The 19074-nt window shown below is 40.8% G+C and overlaps 1 protein-coding gene across 2 annotated transcripts in view; it reads left to right on the plus strand.

Moving 5' to 3' along the window:
- The window catches only part of TFDP2 (transcription factor Dp-2), a 46350-nt gene that overhangs the window by 17516 nt on the left and 9760 nt on the right, over positions 1-19074 (plus strand). Inside the window, exons 4-10 of one of the 2 annotated variants that reach the window (XM_058031073.1) lie at positions 5364-5467; positions 8516-8637; positions 11032-11079; positions 12180-12342; positions 12870-13016; positions 15167-15235; positions 16879-17030. In XM_058031073.1, coding sequence (XP_057887056.1) covers positions 5364-5467; positions 8516-8637; positions 11032-11079; positions 12180-12342; positions 12870-13016; positions 15167-15235; positions 16879-17030 — 805 coding nt within the window. The remainder of the gene's footprint in view (positions 1-5363; positions 5468-8515; positions 8638-11031; positions 11080-12179; positions 12343-12869; positions 13017-15166; positions 15236-16878; positions 17031-19074) is intronic. The other variant, XM_058031074.1, reaches the window with a different exon arrangement.

Genomic DNA, 19074 nt, shown 5'->3' on the forward strand with positions numbered 1-19074 from the left:
ATTGATTTGTCCAGAAAATAACTGAATAACTTTATAAAGTGTGGGTCATTACTATTAGGAATATCCCATTCTTTGTCAGATTTTACTTCTGGGATGATGGATGCATTATTACCTCCATTTTTGTATATTTTTAAAATGTTATGATCTAATGATTTTTTTTAACCTTGAGGTATAGTTAGAAATTGTTGCCACCTCTATTGAAATAAAATATCTTGTTCACAATGGATTACTCTTCTTAGAACATCAAATATTCCATAAAAGCTGGAGAAACTTGTACAGGTACAGCCAGTATCTAAGCTGTCTCTTACTTTCAGTTTAAAATATCCTTTACTTCTTTTGGCATGTCCACTCTTGAACTCTGGAAATTAGGGAGGGGGAGAAAAACCCCAAACAGGCATTCAGGTCCCCTGTCTCTTAACAGGGCTTTGTGAGCTTCCTAGTGAAGGCACTTTGGTTTCTTTGGGGTTTTGGTGGTGGTGGGTTTTTGTTTGTTTTTTTGGGGGGAGTTTTTTGTTGGTTTTTTTTAAAAATATACATTATTTAAATTAAATAATTTGCTATAATAAAAATAAAGGTAATTTATTGCTACATGTCTGGGCCTGTTTATAATGTGCCTTCAATAACAACCTTAGACTGAGGTGTGGTACATTTATGATATGTTCAAAAACAAAGGAGAGAGGGCATTTACTCTACTGAAAACTTTCTTGAAAGCATCAGATTCCAAGGACTAGAAATTTTTGCTCAAAAACAAATTGCATTTTTCTTTTCTCTCCAAGAAGATAACTGGTGTGTGTTTGTTGTTTGCCCTGCCCAGCAGAGGGGAACTGGGGGGGAGCAGCTCAGTGAAATCCCAGAGCGCGGCTGGATGCCAGGGCAGAGCCATGGGCACCCAGAACTGGGCACATCTGCTGCTGCTGCTGGGCCATGGTACAGATGCCTACCTTAGAGTGGCTGATGCAGGCTCACACAAGGGTTTTGAGGAATTTTGCTGTCCTTAGTTAACACTTCTTTGTCACTGTACTCCCAGTTCCTATGAGTTTATGTGTTGTTCTTTGTTCCCTGCTGTGGAGGGAAAAGGGAGTCCAGGCACAGAGCACCAGTCCTGCAGCAGGCTCCATGAGGGAGCAGCCATTAATCTCATCATAATTGTGGAGGCCTTGCTTTGGGTGGGAATCTGCACCTCCAAGACAACGTCACAATGAACTTCATTTCAGTGCATCTTTCTATTACACAGTACCTATCTTTTACTAAGTCCTGACAGGGCTGGTGTTTTAAAAACTTGGTGCACAGGGCTGCTGTAAGAGAAGTACTTCATTGTATGCTTGAAGAGATCTGCCAAAATGACCAAGACATCAGCAGCAGTAATCCATAGCCTGTGCCTGGTGCTTTCAGATTCATACAGCTGTTAACTCCTGTAGATTTGTCTCTAATTGGACACTAAAAGGCTGAAATTGTACTGCTCAGTGTAAGCCTGAAGTACATTGAAAAACTGTCTGCCCCATTTTATTTATTTCTTTTCTACAGATCTCTTTGATTTCATCTCTGTGGAATTTTTAAAGTTAGGTTTGTAGCCCAGTAATTTTGTGCAATGCACAAATGAAGAAATGTACCAAGAAAATACTTGTGTACTAGTAATGCAATAATAATTCCATTTTTTCTATATGTTTTTATCATACTGATCTTGGAGATCAGTAAATTTACTGATCTTAGTGTAATAGAGAACCCTGAGGACACATCACATATATTATTCCAAAATATCCCAATGGGCTGCTGAAATCTCACAGCTCTGAGCTGGGGTTTTTGCCACCATTGTCAAGCTGTAGGCTGTATTATTAAAAATGGCTGTCATTGAGACACTTTTAAAAAGTGGACATTTGTTCAGAGCTCTGAATATGAAATCCAAATTACCACCACTTCCCTGGTGTTTTGTTTGAAGATTCAATGGGTTTTTTTGTTGCTGTGTGCTTTGTGTGTAACCCCAGCTGGTTGGGCTATGCTCCCCATCAGCCATGGTCTCCTTCAAACTGGCTGTGACAGATTCTATAGATTCTCCAGTTGACATTGTTTCTGATTATCTTTGCAACTGAGCTGCAGACCTAACACATTTAGTTATACAGGAAAAAAAATCATTAAAATTTATTCAGCTTCATATTTGTATAGGAGTGCATGTTGTTTATGAAATTAGACTATTTAGGGTGGCACATAATGATTTAACTGAGTTTGGTGAGCTGCTTTGTGTGTGCATGTGAGCATACATGTACATAAACATGAATAACTTTATCTGTGACTGCTTGAAGCTAAAGATCATTTAAATTGATTTTTTCTTTTTGTGCACCAGTAAAATTATTGCACAAATGCCAGGAAGAATAATAGTTATGTAGCAATGATGGTTTTTTAAAATATGAAATTACAGCAACACTGGTTTCTCTCCCTGAGAAGCAACAATAGTGGTGACTGAAGAATGGAAGAATAATTTATGTAGAAGCAAAGTGCTTTTGTTCTGAGAGAAACATACATATATATATATCCATTGGCAGATTCTTATTCTGATTTGCTTCAGTGCTAAGGAGGCTCAGTTTGGGATGGCTCTCTGTGTATTGCAGCTAAAGCCTCCCTATGAGAGTTGGAAGTGGGTTTCTTTCCCATGTGCTTGGTTTTCCATAGGTAAATGGGAATAATGACACTGACCTCCTTTGTGCCTTGAAAGTACTGCTGAGAAACATTATATAAGAATTGAGTATTATTATACAAATCATTGCAGTTTGATCCATCTGTGCTGACCTTTTCCTGCATGCAGTGAGATTACCGTGACTCAGGGCTGATGGGGCTCATTGTGTTCAGCTTATCACTGTACTCACTGCTCTTGTGCCCTGGCACATAAATCAGTGTAATCTTTTTTGTCCCCAAATGATGGGTGTTATTAAGACTTGGCATTTATTTAGAATTTGGTCATGTTTAAAGCCTTTGCAGTTGCTTTATGATAGTGTATATAGTTAGTTTGATGATATTTCTGCTTTCAGTTGAATACCAAAATCTGTTGAATGTTTTGTCACATCTACTTCCTCCTAAATATAATGATATAATGATATAATAATAATCTTTGAAGCAATTGAGGTTACAGGAGTATTGGGACCATTATGCTATTTGGAAAAAAAGAAAATGGTAGGGAGGAATATTTTATTTGTAATTGATAAAACTTTGTTTACTATTTTTTCAACTGCTGAAAAACACAAAAAGCAACCTCTTACTGTGAAGAATTTGGTTGTTCTTTTTTTCTGGCCACTGTGGATAAGAAGTACCTCACTTATAAAAACAAACTGGTTCTTTTATATCTATCTGTATTTTAAAATCTACATATCCACATATTTATATTTGCCAATGAAGAAAATTAAAGTTAGAACAAGGGCAGGGAAACATTTATTTGAAAACTTGGTCAATTCAGTTGCAGCAGAGAAGAGGAAAATTCCTACAGCAGTACTGGGAAGTGACACGTCATTGATGGCACCAGCCCGGAATGAGGGGAGAGACGAGGTGTTGATGGAATATGCTGGCACAGCTTGGGAAATCCTGGGCAAAATCCTCTAGCAAAAGTAAAACTGGCAAGTGAGAGAACTCTTTTGAGCTCAGCATGGGAACACAGAGTATGTAAATCATTAATTACTGTCTTGTACTCTCTGGCACTACCTCACAAAAGATTTTTCATAACAGAGCAGATTTACTGGAGGGGGTGGGTTTGCAAGTGTGGGAGGTTTATATTTGTTTTTGTAGGTGAGTTACATGACTGAGTAATTTATTCATTTTATTGACTAGAGGTGCAAGCTGCTTCTGAAGATGTTTTCAGATTTGCCTTTTGGAAAATTAATATTTAGTACTAGTATTACTCCAGATGCCAAAAGAATCTACACAGAACTTTAGAACATCCTAGTCTCAATTTGTTTGTATTTCTCATATATCTGTTGAACATTTCTTATGAAGGTGAGACTTGGCATAAATCTACATCTTTTCTACTGCTCTGCTGTAAGATCCTTTTTCCTCTCAGTTGTGTTGCTTCTGCTTCCTGTTGCAGAGAAGTTACTTTGTTGAATATATCATTTTTCAGTAACCTTATGGAAAAACAGGTATATTAAAATAAAATGTAAAAAAAGACACCATGATTCAGGACCAAGTGAGGAAAGAAAATTGGGCAGTGGAGGTGAAGAGGTGATGTGAGAAAAGACAGGGGAGCAGGGATGTGTAACAGCCCTGAGTCAGCTCGGGCCATGTGGGCTAAGCTGAGTGCTGGCTGGCTCCTGGGGGAGGAGGGCTGGTGCTGTGCTGCTCTGAAGGGAGCTGTCACCTCAGATGCCTCAGCTGCTGGCTGCAGTGCCAGACAACATCAGGAGCTCTCCAGGAACCTCTCGTTGTCCTCATGACCCCAGCCAGAGCCACGCTGACTCTGGGTTACCAGGCAGGGGCCTCAGAGCCGCCCTCCCCACGCGGGGCAGGAACAGGGGCTGGTGTTTGATTGATGGGCTCCCAGCTCTCCTGCTCTCAAACTGTCCCAGAGAAAGGAGCTGCTGCCACCACAGGGCTTGGAGAGGCTTGTGCACAGCAGTTTGAACACACAAGGAGTAGCGGTGGTGCTGCAACAGTTTTGATTTAAACTTTAATTCCAAATAATCGAAATACAAGATGCAATTTGGGATAGAGGAGGAGCAGGAGTATTTTGGTGCTGTCAGCACAGAGCTGCTCTTCTCTGTGGAAGGCAGGATGATTTAGATCCATAAGCAGTTTGGGATCACAGAGATGATAAACATCTTGGGAGGAGAACACCCTGCACTGGAGAAGGAATGGGAGACTTTATTGTGACATGCAGCTGCCTGTGACTTTAGGTGTGTTGTAAAGGCGTCCCTTACTCCATCTGTGCAGTGGCTGGCTTACATCAGCAATGACTGTGGAATGCTCTGGGACTGTCAGATGAGGAATGGTTAAGGCTTTGAAGATTTATGGATGTATATTTCTTACACATGACTATGATTGTAAGTAGGATTTGTATGTTGGCTTCTTTTAGAAGTATTCTCATTAATTTTCACTTCTAATGCTGAGGAATGTCAGGCTGTGTGCTCTTTGTCTTAAGTAAGAATAAATTGTTTCTGGAAATAAAAGACATGTAATTTTAAAAGTAAAATAGTGAAGGTGTAGTTTTTTGAGGTGTCCTTGTGACATCTGCTGAGAGGTCTGGAGCTTACCTGAGGGTGTGTTCACAGCAAATAAAACAAAGCCAACCTGATTCCAGAGTGTTAGAATGGTGTGAGAATTTGCCAGTGTTTTTCACAGGTTACTAAGGAAGTAATTTAAAACTCTCCTTTTACTATTCTTTTTAGGTAATATTTCAGTAATCACATTGCCAGTTTCCAGCACCAACTCTCCCACTAAGATTTTGCCAAAAACCTTGGGACCAATCAATGTGAATGTTGGACCCCAAATGGTAAGTTTTGCAAGCCCAGTAGTGCCAGCCAGTGTTGTGACTTCCTGGTGGTGTAAGACAGGAACTGCTGCCTCCTGCTCAGCCACAGAGTGCCCCAGCTGTGTGGGAGGGAGGTGACCTGGGGGCACAGCAGGCCTGGCCTGCCACAAGTGCCACTCCCAGCAGTGCCTTTGGATGTGCCCTTAGCGGGTACCTATCTTCTGGGCTTTGGGTGGAAATTGAAACAGCTTTACCAGCTGACACTTAAACTATTACTCAAATGTGTATTAAGAAAATCCCCTCATTGTTGATACTCTTTGAATGATTTAAGTCATGTTCTCACCAGTAAATCTCCAGAATTGTCAGAGAATGTCTTTGATGTGTTGGTAGAAATTCTAAACTTGTTGAAACTACTCTTCTTAAAACTCTCTTTTCCTGTGCATGATAACTGTATTTGTATATTGACGTTCCAGGGATTTTGGATCTAGTTTTGAGAAAAAAATTAGATTTTCTGGTGGCCAGAGAGCTAAATAGGCAATACTGTGAACAGTTTCTAGTAACCTGATACCTCCTTGCCAAGCACTCAGCCTGAGAACAGAACCATTTGATGTTTCATAAAAATGGTTTTGGGCCTTTGTCACCTGAGCAGTGTTCAGTGGGGTTTGTCCCAGCTGGGCAGAGGGGCACACACCCCACAGCCACCCCCGTGGCAATCCCAGCTGGCAGAGCTCTGCCCCCAGCACTGGCCAGGGGCTGCCTGCCAGGAACAGCTGAGAACATCAGCGCTGATGTCTCACAGGCCTGTGCCCTGTGCACTGCCCTGGAACATTCTGCCACTGAGGATGTGCCCTGGCACTGCAATAAATAGCCCACGACAGGGAGAGCTCTCACTTAATGCACTTCCTACTCTTGTGACAGACTTCTCAAGCCCTGCTTTTGCTTTCAGTGAGCCCTGCTTGCACTTTAGGTTCTATGGCAGGTAGAAGTTGCAAAAGCTACCGTGTGATGTGAGACACACCATCTGTATTCTTTTTTTTATTTTATTTTTTATTCTTTTATTCTGCTGTATTCAGAAAACATTTTCTTAATGAAATGCCATTAACGCAGGCTTTCTAAGAGACCCAGCATACAGCTGTGTTGTGCCAGGCTGTTTGAAAGCAAACGAATGCTCCTGAGCTCTCAGCAGTGGCAATTTTAGCGCTCCCTCACCACCTGCCTGTGTCAGCAACACCCTGCTTGATGAATTAATTAATTCATGTAGGCCTTATTTCCCCCCCGCGGGCTGCAGGCCCCGGTGCCGCTGCGGCTCCTCGGAGCAGCGCGGCGGCTCCGGCGCGCAGCCGAGCCCGGGGCTGCCCGCGGTGGCTCCGGGGCCGCTCGGCGCGGGCACGAGCGCTGCAGGAGCGGCCGGGAGCCGCCAGAGGGCGGCGCGGGCCGGGCCGGGCTGTGCCGAGCCCGGGGCCGATGGCAGCCCCGGCCGCAGCCGCTCCTTGCAGCGAGCCCCGGAACGCCGAGCGGCCCCTGACACCCCTGCCCCAAACACCGAGCGGCCCCTGACAGCTCTGCCCCAAACACCGAGCGGCCCCTGACACCCCTGCCCCAAACACCGAGCGGCCCCTGACACCCCTGCCCCAAACACCGAGCGGCCCCTGACACCCCTGCCCCAAACACCGAGCGGCCCCTGACACCCATGCCCCAGGCCGGAGCAGCAGCCAGGTGACAGGAGTGACACCTGTCCTGTGCCTGCCTGCAATGGGTAAAGGCAGGCACCTTTGGTTCTCCAGTACCAACAGGAAATAAATACATACCTGCACCTGTGCTTTGGTTTCTCAAAAATTCTCTTTTTCCTTGGTTCTGTCAAGCTGTACGTTTGCAAACAATAAATGAGATAAATTTATGTCTTTAAGACAAAAAAGACGTGTATGTATTCACAACGTGGTACCAGGGGGGATGTGAAGTAAAGCTCAATAAGCTAAGGAAATGGGGAATTCTTCACATACCACTTTTCTACTTGTCTAAACAATAGTGATGGATACCAAACAAATGCTGTATACTTATCTCGAGTTTATATATATATGCATATATATGTACACACTTGCAGTACCTATATATCTGCTCTATACTTACAGCATATACTTACAACAGTTAGTTACCTGAGTGCCTTGGGAGGCTTTCACAGCTGTTGGATAAGTTAAATAGTAAAGGAAACCACAAAGTTTAGTACAGTCACTACTCCCAATGTCACTAATAAATGGAGTCAAGTAAAACAGAGTTTAAAATATATACCTTATACCTTAGGTAAGGTATAAGAGTAGAAAGCACTGTCCAATAAGGTTTGATTTGAATCTTACCATAATGCAATCAAAATAATTAAATTTGGTTTATTTTAAAGATAAGCTTTATCAATACTGTTTCATTTTAAAATATTATTTAAATTATTCTGGTAACTTACTTTGAAAAATGAACCTGGATGTGATTTAAATGTTGAGACTAGGTGTTGGTGTTAACCAGTGTACCTACAATTTCACCAGGTTTGCATAAATGTAAATTCTATCTATACCTTAAAGACTTTACATTGAATTCTGTAGGTACAATTAGTTGCCAGAGTGCCTTGGGATCTTGTGATTGCTAGAAACTGCAGGGAATGCTTTGCCTGCAGCTCAGATTGCCTTTTGTATAGACAATTACAAGAGACAAACCCATTGGAAAGAAAGAAGGCTGTATTGATTACATTGATCAAGAAGTTGCCTAGATGTACTCATGAAGAAACAGTTGGGTGTCTATAGGTACAGATCTCTGTGCCATACCTAGGAATTACTTGGAATCATTTGTCTGGTTCTTGTTCATGTGAATAATGCAGTAATATGGTACAACTAATAGGGAACTTGGCAGCACTGTAATGGCTTTGCTCTATGGAGATCTTCTGGTGCCATCTCTTCTGTGTACTGTGACTGCTTCTGGTACAGAATCATTATTACTTTTCTTAGTGCAATGCTTAGTATGGATTTTGGGCTGTATTTGCCTCTGTTTTCTTTAGACAGCTGTGGTTTTTCTTGCTAATTTTTACAGATCATAAGCACCCCCCAAAGACTGGCCAGCTCAGGGAGTGTTCTGATCGGGAGTCCGTACACCCCAGCTCCAACCATGGTCACACAGACACACATCACAGAGGCGTCTGCCTGGGGCCCAGGGTAAGGCTTTGGTCTCTTTGAGGTGTCTGAGCACCTCTTCTCATCTTTTCCATTATTTATACTGTTGAATCTATGCTGGCTTACAGTTTCTACTTCTTGCACAACTAAATGGAGTATGGCATGTGCTTTTCAGACTAGGAGACACTTCTGATGTCTGGAGCATATGAACACAAATTATAAGCACCAGTCACTTCACTGTCTGGTTCCTGGTGAAAATGGAGGATCACAAGGACTCCTGTTAAAAGAAGTCTTTATTTTTTCCTGAAGTTCGTGGTGCATCCATGTAGCGCTGCTGTTCAGCACAGCAGCAGGTGCCTACAAGGGGAGAGACTATCAAAACACTTCAACAGGCATTTAAGAATAAACTCTAATAGAAGACTTTGAATATAATCAGTGTGCTATTTTTATTACTATTCTACATTAACAACAAGTTTTGTGGGGTTCTGAGGTGCTCCAGCCAAACATGACTTTCTTTATCTCATCTAATTAAATCTGGTCTTTACATTGTTTCTTGGTATTTTGTTTTAATATCAGTACTGCTGAGCTTAGCTGTCTGAAAACAGAAATGTAGTGCTTTGCCACTGAAAAAGTAATAAATTTCTGCATCTAGATTAATTTTTCTAATCAGTGATGAATGTCAATATTACCTTTTCAACAGTAAAGATGGGAAATGGAACATCTAGGAGAGCAGGAATGAGAGTGCAATATTTGTGCCTTGACTTTTCTCCATTTTACTGTGTAAGCAAGGTCTGTCATAGGTTGTACTTCCCAATTACTGTATTCCTCCCCAGAGAGTCAATAAACTGCAGGCCCAGCACACAGTTTTTAGGCTGATTTTTTTTTTCCTAGCTGAGTGTTCATTTCCTGAAATACCTGCACTTAGTTCTGATTTTATTTGAGAAAGTAGTTGTCAAAGATCACTTTTTTCTGCACATTTTGTGAAAAGTGGAGGCCAGACAGAGGTTCTTTTCAGTACCCAGAGGAGGGACAAACTCTGCTGTCTGGTCACAGCTTGCTGAACCAGAGCATTGACAGCCCTCACTTTCCAAAGTGCCATGCAGTGGAGAGCATTCCCAGGGCAGCCTTGGGCAGTGCATCAGCCACCACCGTCCTGTTTGTGTGCTGCCCAAGTGCAGACACGGGATTTCCAGTGAGCCTCATCCACTAAAAGGCTCGAGCTGACTCCAGACAGAGCAGTCATCAGTGACACGTGCAGGAGTCCATACAATGGGCCGTATTTTCACTTGAGGAACAGAGCTAAGGAAGGGTCTGTGGTATTCCTGAACTGAGATAGCAAGCCATTGCTGAAGACACTTCAGAAGACAGCTTGCTTTACCCATTGTTTACTTCACAGACTCCAAATTATTTCCAAAAGGAGAGGAACAGGTTCCCTGGCAGGACTCAGCACAGGCTCTGGCAGCCTGGTGTGCAGAGCAGGGCACAGCTCTCACTCACTCCCTGCTGTCCCAGGCCCGTGCCCAGGGCAGCCCCCAGCCCAGCGGCTCAGCCCCCAGTTAAGCACCATGGACAGAAATCCCTGTGGTGCTGCTGAGGGAGGGGCCTGGTTGTGCCCTCTGGATCACACAACCAAAGTGTGCTGGCTCTCAAGCCCAGCTTTTCAAACCCCTCATTTTTGTTTAGCTGCCTTCCCAGCAGTGGCAGGTGTTGAGCTGTAGGTCTGTGCTGGGAGCCCAGCTTTGGAAAGCACAGGGACACAGCGTTCCCCAGTTCAGCACAGCTCTTGGGCACTGCCTGGGGCTGCTGCAGGAAAAGGTAGGGCTGGAGAGCAGCTCCTGCTTGCTGTGGGGAATAAACTGGAGGAAAGGAATGGCCAGTGATTGCAGACTGCTGCTGCTGCTGCTGTTCAAAATTCATAGCAGCTGCTTCTTCAGAGTCTGTCTCCAGCCCTGTGTGCATCAGCTCTAACAGGAATATGTTTAGTGTTTTACCCTGGGTTTTGTTTAAAGATTCCTAAACATTCACTGGCTTGAAAATATAGGATGTATCTTATGCACTGTTTCAAGACACTTTTCTTCCATATGGAGGAATTTTAAATAGGAATTTTCAAAGGAGCCCAGCTTTTCCTTTTTGATGGACTTTGGACATCAAGCTCACACAGCACTTCCTGTAGTTCCAGGTGAAGTGACTTCCCTCAATTCCTGTGGGCAAAGCATGGTAAAATTTGGAATAGAATTTGTCTGGCAGTGTGCTCTGACAACTTCTTCCACAAGTCCTAACCACCTTCCCTCAAATTTTGTCAAGCTCTGTGTGTTGTATTTTTCCCTTTCAGTAAACATGTAACAGCAAACACTAGAACCAGCTAGGCCCCATATACAGCGATTTTAGTGGTCCATAATGTTATTTTCAACCTAAGTTTGAATTGTCTTGTCTTAGGGAGCGAAAACGGACTCAAGAAATTATAGAGTCAGATTTTTCAGAAAGGTGAGTGTTACTGAATGTGTATGTTGTGTATAGAGTCATACCTGCTTTACTTCAGATTTGCCTTTCATAAAGATAACTGCCCAGTTCCTGCTTTCAGCATTTTCACTCCTTCACATCAAAAGTGTGTTGTGGTTTTTTTTTTTAGTCTGCTGATGTTCCTTTTTATTATTTTTTGTTCATTTTACCTGTATTCTGTTTTCTTAGGTACATTCACAATTTTGAAAACCATTCTTGTTTTTTTAATAGTTTCTTTAGCTTTTTACTGCTGATGGGGGCCCTTTTTCTGTAAAATAACAGCTCTCCCTGGAGCACATTGTCAAAGGAAACCATGAGACTGATTAAAAATAAAAGGAAAAAAGAAACAAAAACAACACAGCTGAACTTTTTAAAGGCTTCTATTGAATTACATATCCAGATCTAGTTTGTGTGATAAAAACAACTGCTCCTGTTTTTTTCTATTACCATTACCTTTTCTGGAAGAAGGTGAATGGCAAATAACCCTGACAGTTTGCCAGTTCTTAATTTAGCACCTTAAAATCCAATGACTGTGTACTTACTCTGCACAAAAGAGATTCTTGTGTCTGTTCTATGATGGATACATCATAGAATAGATGGATGTATAGGTCTATATACTGTGATGTGTATGTGTGGATATATTCTATGATGGACACATTTTAATTCCCTCAATGACCAAGTTTAGTATCTCCTGCTGTATATTACACAGGGAGGTTTGAGCCTTTCTGTTTTAGGCACACACATGAGAGCTCCACATAGACATAGCTCCCAGGTACATAAGCACCCTGGGAGAGTCTCCTCTTTTTTTTGGTTGTTCTTTTGTGAGACTACCTGGAGATGAATTACAAATCCATTTTAAGCATCTTCCCAGCAGCATGTGTTCAAATGCTACCAGTGTAGAAATAGTCAAGGAAGGGGCTCTAGTGCACTTTTTTGCCAACTTGTAAGAAACAAGAAATTGATGCAAAACTTTTATTTTTCATTTACATAGTCCAGATTTCTGTTACAAAGTGCAGACCTTTTGCTGTGTAACAAAGTACCTTATTAACATTCAATGTATTAAAATAATACTTTTCTCTTTTCAGTAAGAGAAGCAAGAAAGGAGATAAAAATGGGAAGGGTCTGAGGCATTTTTCAATGAAAGTTTGTGAAAAAGTTCAACGTAAAGGAACAACTTCATACAATGAAGTCGCTGACGAGCTCGTATCAGAATTCACAAATTCTAACAGCCACCTAGCAACAGATTCAGTAAGCAAATATGTGTTGAATTTTGTTATACCAATACAGGTTTGTCTGTTTTATCATGGAATTCTGTTTCTGCACTGTCCTGCCTCAGTCCATACTCTCCTTCACTTAACTAGTTCTCAAATATAAAGACTTACCATTTGAAATCTCAAAATACAGAATTAAGGTGAAGAATTGAACTCCCTCTAAATTATAAACAAAGTAGAAGAATCTGACAAAATAACTAACTTTAAGAAAAGGCTACTCTAGTACATGAGGTCTTGTCAGGCTTTTCAACTGTGCCAGACTTACCATGATGGAATTTCCTGCAGAGATGCTTCAGGAAGACTTGAAACTTCCATTTGCAACCAAGCATGCTCATGTGGTGTTCAAGGGGTATCACAGGTGAAGGATTGTGGTTTAACACCACTCTGACCAGAGCCGCCATTCTGGCGTTTGAGCTGCTCCATGTCTGTGGAGGATGTGTTCAATTGCTTTTCCTTTTTCATTTCAATTCTTTTGTGGTAATTAGTGTTGTATTGTTTTCTTAGCAGGCTTATGATCAGAAGAACATTAGACGGAGAGTTTACGATGCGCTCAACGTCCTGATGGCAATGAACATCATTTCAAAGGAGAAGAAGGAAATCCGATGGATCGGCCTTCCCACAAACTCAGCTCAGGAGTGTCAGAATCTAGAGGTACATGGGAAATTCTGGCTTGTTCCCATGTTCTGATAATTGACTTGCTCTTCTTTAGAAGAGGGATTTTTTTCTTAATTTGAACCTGATTGGTTTTGATGCTTGTGCACTATGGAAATACAAATTCTGATATTGGAATAAACTGAAAAAATATGTTTGTGTATGCTTAGTTCAGTTTCATTTAGTATACATTATATTTAGTTTTTTTAAAAAGCCAAGCTGTTTACCTTACAAAAATGGTCATTGGTGAAATCAGGGATTATTTTTAAGATTAAAGTCTGTCATACCTTGAAATAACCAGAAGAAAGTAAAAAGAATTTATGGTTCAGTTACACTCACAAAATGGTTTCCATTTAAAATGAGACCAATTCTCTATTAATGTCTGTACTGGGAAATATAATTCAAAGGGAATTAAATTGAAAAAAATTCCTGCTGGAATGTCAGATACTAGTTATGATCTGCCAGAGAAAGCAAGAAGAAGTTTTACTTATCAGTTATTTTCATTATTTTTTCAGCAGACTAAGAGTTACAGTGTTTTTTGCAGGGATGCCAGAATTTATATGCACAAATGTTGCCTGTCCTTCAGGCCAAATGTGCTATAAATAAAAAGCACAAATCACTGAGTTTACTGCAGCCTGCTGTAATGGCTGTCTGCAAATACATCTCCATTTGTGACACTTGGACATTAGGTATCTTAAAAGGTGGGTGGGTGCCTCTGCAGTACAGAACAGTTCTTTTTGTGCAGGGTCATTTACATCAATTGTCTCTCTAGATGTGGTAAGAGAAAAGCTTTTACTGTCGTTTTCCATTACAGTGACTTGAAAAATACATCCATCCAAGGAGAATGCATGTGTTCAATCATTATGCTCCAGAATGTTTTTTTTAATTCTAGATAAATCTACATTTTGCATGCATTCATGTGAATGCATTGTCTCCAGTATAGGCTATTGTTACAAATATGGAACTTGAGTTTCATTGTCTCATCTTCAATAATCATATGCAATTCACTGTTTCAAGCTGTAATTACACATGCACAAATTGGAAGCCAGCCATGTTTTTCAAAAAATGTTGCTTCCTCTGACATAATAGAAAAGAATGTAAAACAAAGTTGCATTTTCATGGTGAAATCAGAATTAATTTTGCTTTTAAGGCTGTATAAAGTGGCAACTGCTCTTACAATGTAAATCTGTAATAAGATTACCAGTACAAAAATCACTGCAAAAGAGCTTGTTATATAGGAACCATGCCTGAATGAGAGCTGTTCTGCTCACTGGTTTTAAGAGTCACAGCACAGAAAGCCAACTGAAGGATGCATTTTAAACATTAAAATGTGTGAGGAGGGAACCACCACAAAGCAACCTTGCAAATAAGATAGAGAGGAGTTTGGGCCAGCTAAGATTTAAAATACCACATTTTTTGGGAGCCAGAGATACAGAGATGGCACCAAAGAGGATGATGAGCAAAAAGCCCTTTCAGCCCCAGTGACTGTTGTCCAGTTCTTCAGCATTGCCCCAGAGGACACTGCCAAACACTGCTGTACCTGCAGGGTGAGCTCTGCCCTGTCCCAGCCCTGCCTGTCCCAGGTACAGCAGCCTGCCCACATCAACCAGCAGTGACTGAACTGCTGCAGGAGCTGTGCTCCCACAGAAAATGCCCTTTTTGTTGCTGCAGTCTTGTCAGTTTAGTCAAGTCTCAAACAAAAAGCGGAGGTCACTGGGAGGATATAGGTGATCATAAGCCCAGCCTCCATGTATTTATGTCTAGTGGTTTGCAGCTAGGAGAACAGTGGGACATGCACAATTCCAAAAGAGTGGAGGGCAGAAGGGCACCAAATTGGCACCAGATTGGCACCAAATCAAATACTTGCTCATCCTCTTGAGCAAGTGTTTGATTTGGTGCCAGTTTGCACTCAGTGCAACACAGAAGAGGCAGAATGGGAGGGACATAAAAGTCTCTTGTAATAATTAAATCTTTACTGGACTTAAAACTGTTGACAAACAAAGACCTTTCAGTCTGCCAGACCTGTTTAATGGAGAAACTCTTATGTCCATGCAATTTGCCCCCATTTGCAGAGAAAGCCAGTTCAGTTTGGCACAAGGGAATGGACAAGGTAATTAAGGATCTTGATGCATTTACATTTATCTTTTAAGATAGAAAAGCAGAAGCGGATTGAAAGGATAAAACAGAAGCGAGCCCAACTGCAAGAACTGCTACTGCAGGTATGTTTAATTTTTTTTCCCCATAAATGAAAATATCAAGTGTAAATCCAACATGTTAGACCTTCTGAAGTTCTTTCTAGATTTAACTAACAGCTGTGACACACTAAGGAGAAAAGTTTGACCTGTGTGACCTTTCTGGATTCTGGTAGGGGACCTCCTGCTGACACTCTGTGGTTCAGTTTTGCCTGCTGTAAATCAGCACACTCCATCTGTGTGTCACAAGCTTTCCTAGGTGTTCTGCTGAAGCCCTGCCAACCTCAGTGGGAACAGGAATAAGTCACAAGTCCCCTTTGTTGACTCTAAGTTCCCTCAGAGCTACCCTGAGTCATTATCCAAATTTTCTCTTTGGTCTAAGCTATGAAGTTCACAACAGAACTTGTGTAAATGTGTGCAGAGTTGTTTTGGGGAACGTAGACATTTCTGGATCTTGAGTGGAAGGCTGGCAAATCCAACACCTTTACTTTCTGCCCCATACCTTCGAGATTACTTTTAGGTTTAATTGCTGAAATATATTTCAAATGCATCTTGTTTATAACATAACATTTTATAAATATAGTTGTGAGCATTCCTTAACATTCTAGTCTGTGCAGACTTTTAGTAATTTAAATGTAATCAAATGATTTTATGAGATTTCAGGCAACAAGGCTACACTTTATTGCTAGCCAACTACAGTGATACAGTTTTCATGTAATTGATACTCACTGAAACTTTCAAATATCTGATGCTTTTCTTTGTTGGTCACTAAAAGCTGTTTCTCCACTTAGGGTACAATTGGGATTCTATCTGTCTGACCCAATACAGCAGCAGTTCCTCCAACAATAACATGAAATTGCACTAGTGAAAATAAGGCACCTCAGGCCCTCTTAACTTTTAGTCCAAATATTGACAGAGTTGATTTCCTTACTTTTCACAACTGTCATTATTGCCCTGATTGTGTTGATTGCCAAAGGATTTGCCAGTCTTTTGGGATTGTGGCTATCCATCTTTTTCCCCTTAAATGGAATAAGCAGTGCCTCAGGTGGGTAAGTTCACTGACTTTTAGTCCCTCAAATAGCCTAAAATAATTTCCTAAACGCACACATTTTCATACATGTGCAGTCAGATATAAGAAATCAGCAGGCAGAGAGTGGTGTCACAAACAGCATCTGCTTAATACCTTCCAGAGGAGAGAGAATTCTTTTGAGAGGGAGAAGGTGGTGATGGATGAGAAGGGAATAAAAAGAGAATAAAAATACAGATATGGGAAGTGGGGGAACTTCTGTTTCAGTGTAGGTATCTCCTACCCTGAGGCAATTACACATAAAAAGTACCAGAGAAGACCTCTGACTCCAGAGCCTTTTCAAAGGCATTGGGGAAGCATTCTCCAGCATGCCTTAGTGCTCCTTTCTTGTTTCTTCTCCAGGGAATATGAGGGGAAACAGTCAATAATAAATGTGTGCAAAAATTGAGTTTAACTTCTGCTCCTGGTGAACTTCACTAGTGCCAAGAGAAAGTAAGGCCACAACTCACTTTTGACAAAAAATTACTGAAGGTATTAAGAGTTGGTAAATAAGACATTATGGTATAAGGTTTCATTTCCTGGAAACACTGATGTCTGCTCTTTTATTGTCAGTGATCATTTTTTTCTTTCTTTTATTTTACAGCAAATAGCATTTAAAAACTTGGTACAAAGAAATCAGCAAAATGAACAGCAAAATCAAGGCCCTCCATCTTTGACCTCCACAATACAGCTGCCTTTCTTAATAGTCAACACTAGCAAAAGAACAATTATAGACTGCAGCATATCAAGTGATAAGTGAGTGTTTATGAAATTAATTTTTATTATTTTATTTTCTTTGTGGACTGGAATTTTTCCTCAAACAAGTGAGGGAAATTTTTCTAGTTTACTAGAAGTAATTATTGCATTTACGTTTGCAGCTGTCACTTCAGGGCATTGCTTGTTGTTGTTTTCAATATTTAATGCAACTGCAGTAATAATATGGATGAGTTTATTAACACTGCCTTACAATCTCTAGTTAAAACAGGCTGCCTTTTGCTATTGTAAAAGGCACTTCAGGCTGACATTTCAAAGAGCATTCCCTGCACAGAAGAAATAACGGAATGAAACTGTTTACTAGGAGAGCACAACCTTTTAAAGCAGCCATGTGAATTCTTACTCTTAGTATGCCATAAAAATGTACACAGTCAGAAATACAAGGTTACCCATGTGACACAAAAGTAACATACTCCAGGTGATGATAACAACTTTGAAAATGTTTTTTAACAGCAAAAAGTTCTTTGAAGGAAAAGATACAGAGATTTGTAATACTTTGTGAGCAAACTGATACAGTTGCATTCACATTCATCTGAAAATCTTCCAGTTACATAATTGTGGGTGTTTGTGCTTTTCATCCTGTGAAAATATGGCTGAAGTTTGAGGTGCTGTTACCTTAACTGGTAATCTGCTCACAATCAGTTTATTAGCTGGAAATAGCTGGCTTTGCTCTAATACTGTAGATCACAGATTTCTCTCTGTGGTATGCAAATGCTGTACTGAACTTCAAGTCAATTACACAGCAAAAATAGACAGACTCTAGTAACCCATGCACCAGCATGCAAAACAGCAATTAAAAGCTGATTTTTTGTAGAAAATTCAATGAAGTTCAGTATATTCTATCACAAAACTTGTGGAATACTCTCAAGAGCACTGCAGTTCAGCAAGTTGGGAACTTTAGGATCATTTTTGATTTAGCATAATTATACCCTTATTCTGTAGTCTCATTTTAAAGGTCTTCCTGCTCTTTTAAACAGGACTCTACATTTAGGTTTGAAGTTGTTAAAGAGTTGTACAATTTCATACTGACACTTCAGAACTGCTGTTTTGAGCTGTCAGAGATTAATCTGGCATTTGGGATCCAGAGCAGTGTAACACGCTTCTGTGCTCTCCAGCTGTGTGAAAACACTCCCTACTAAAAGTGAGCACACCAAAATTATTGTTGTTGATACTTCAGTTTATATAACTCAGCTGTGGTAGTGTGTCACCTGGAGGTCATTAAGTGTACAACCCAAATTAAGACAGCTTTCCACTGGGGTTGTTATTTGTGCAACTAATTAGTGGCAGCAGTAATAGGTAAACAGTGCCAGAAGCTGCTCTGTTTTAACCACTGTTACACTGACCTGCTAAATAAGGCAGTTAGCAAAGGCGGTTTGGTGATTTCCCAGTCTGTACTTAATTGGGGAGTGTTTCTGCCGCCTGACTCCGTCACTGGTCAGCTTGAGGGCTTGCTCTGCACTTGGTTCCAGACTGAATCCACTTTTTAAGGGGCTTCCATTTTCCTTTCTTCTCCAAATAACATTTATATAAAGTACTGCTGTTAGTAAGTCCAATGAAGAGCCAAGCTCACAGCATTAGCTACTCAAAACTGTAGAGGAATTACAAAATTACAGAGGAACTTCTACAGAAAGTAATTGCTTTGAACTGTCGTACATATAAGGGTGATACAGTATCAGAAGGAAAATAGGTGTGTGTCCTCTAAGTGTTTTCCTATGCAAGAACAGCCAAAACAGAGCAAAATGTCTCACAAATAAATTAAAAAAAAAAAAAGAGAGAAGTTATTGGGCAAGTTTTGTTTAGGGTTTGAGAAGGTAGATGGGTGCCAAGCAGCATGCTGGGAATGGCATTTCTGAAGCTGGAGCAGGAAAAGCAAAGTCTTCAGGTAAAAAGGAAGTAGTTAAGAACTAATTTTAAAGATGAGGCACCTGAACAAGTAAGTCCCATTTAAACAGGAAAAATTTATGTAGTGTATATGGTACTTCTGTATAAATGCTGTTGGTCCTAGAAAAAAAAAAAGAAAAAGTAG

The sequence above is a fragment of the Melospiza georgiana genome, chromosome 10 (assembly GCF_028018845.1).
Source record: "Melospiza georgiana isolate bMelGeo1 chromosome 10, bMelGeo1.pri, whole genome shotgun sequence".
Lineage (NCBI taxonomy): Eukaryota > Metazoa > Chordata > Aves > Passeriformes > Passerellidae > Melospiza > Melospiza georgiana.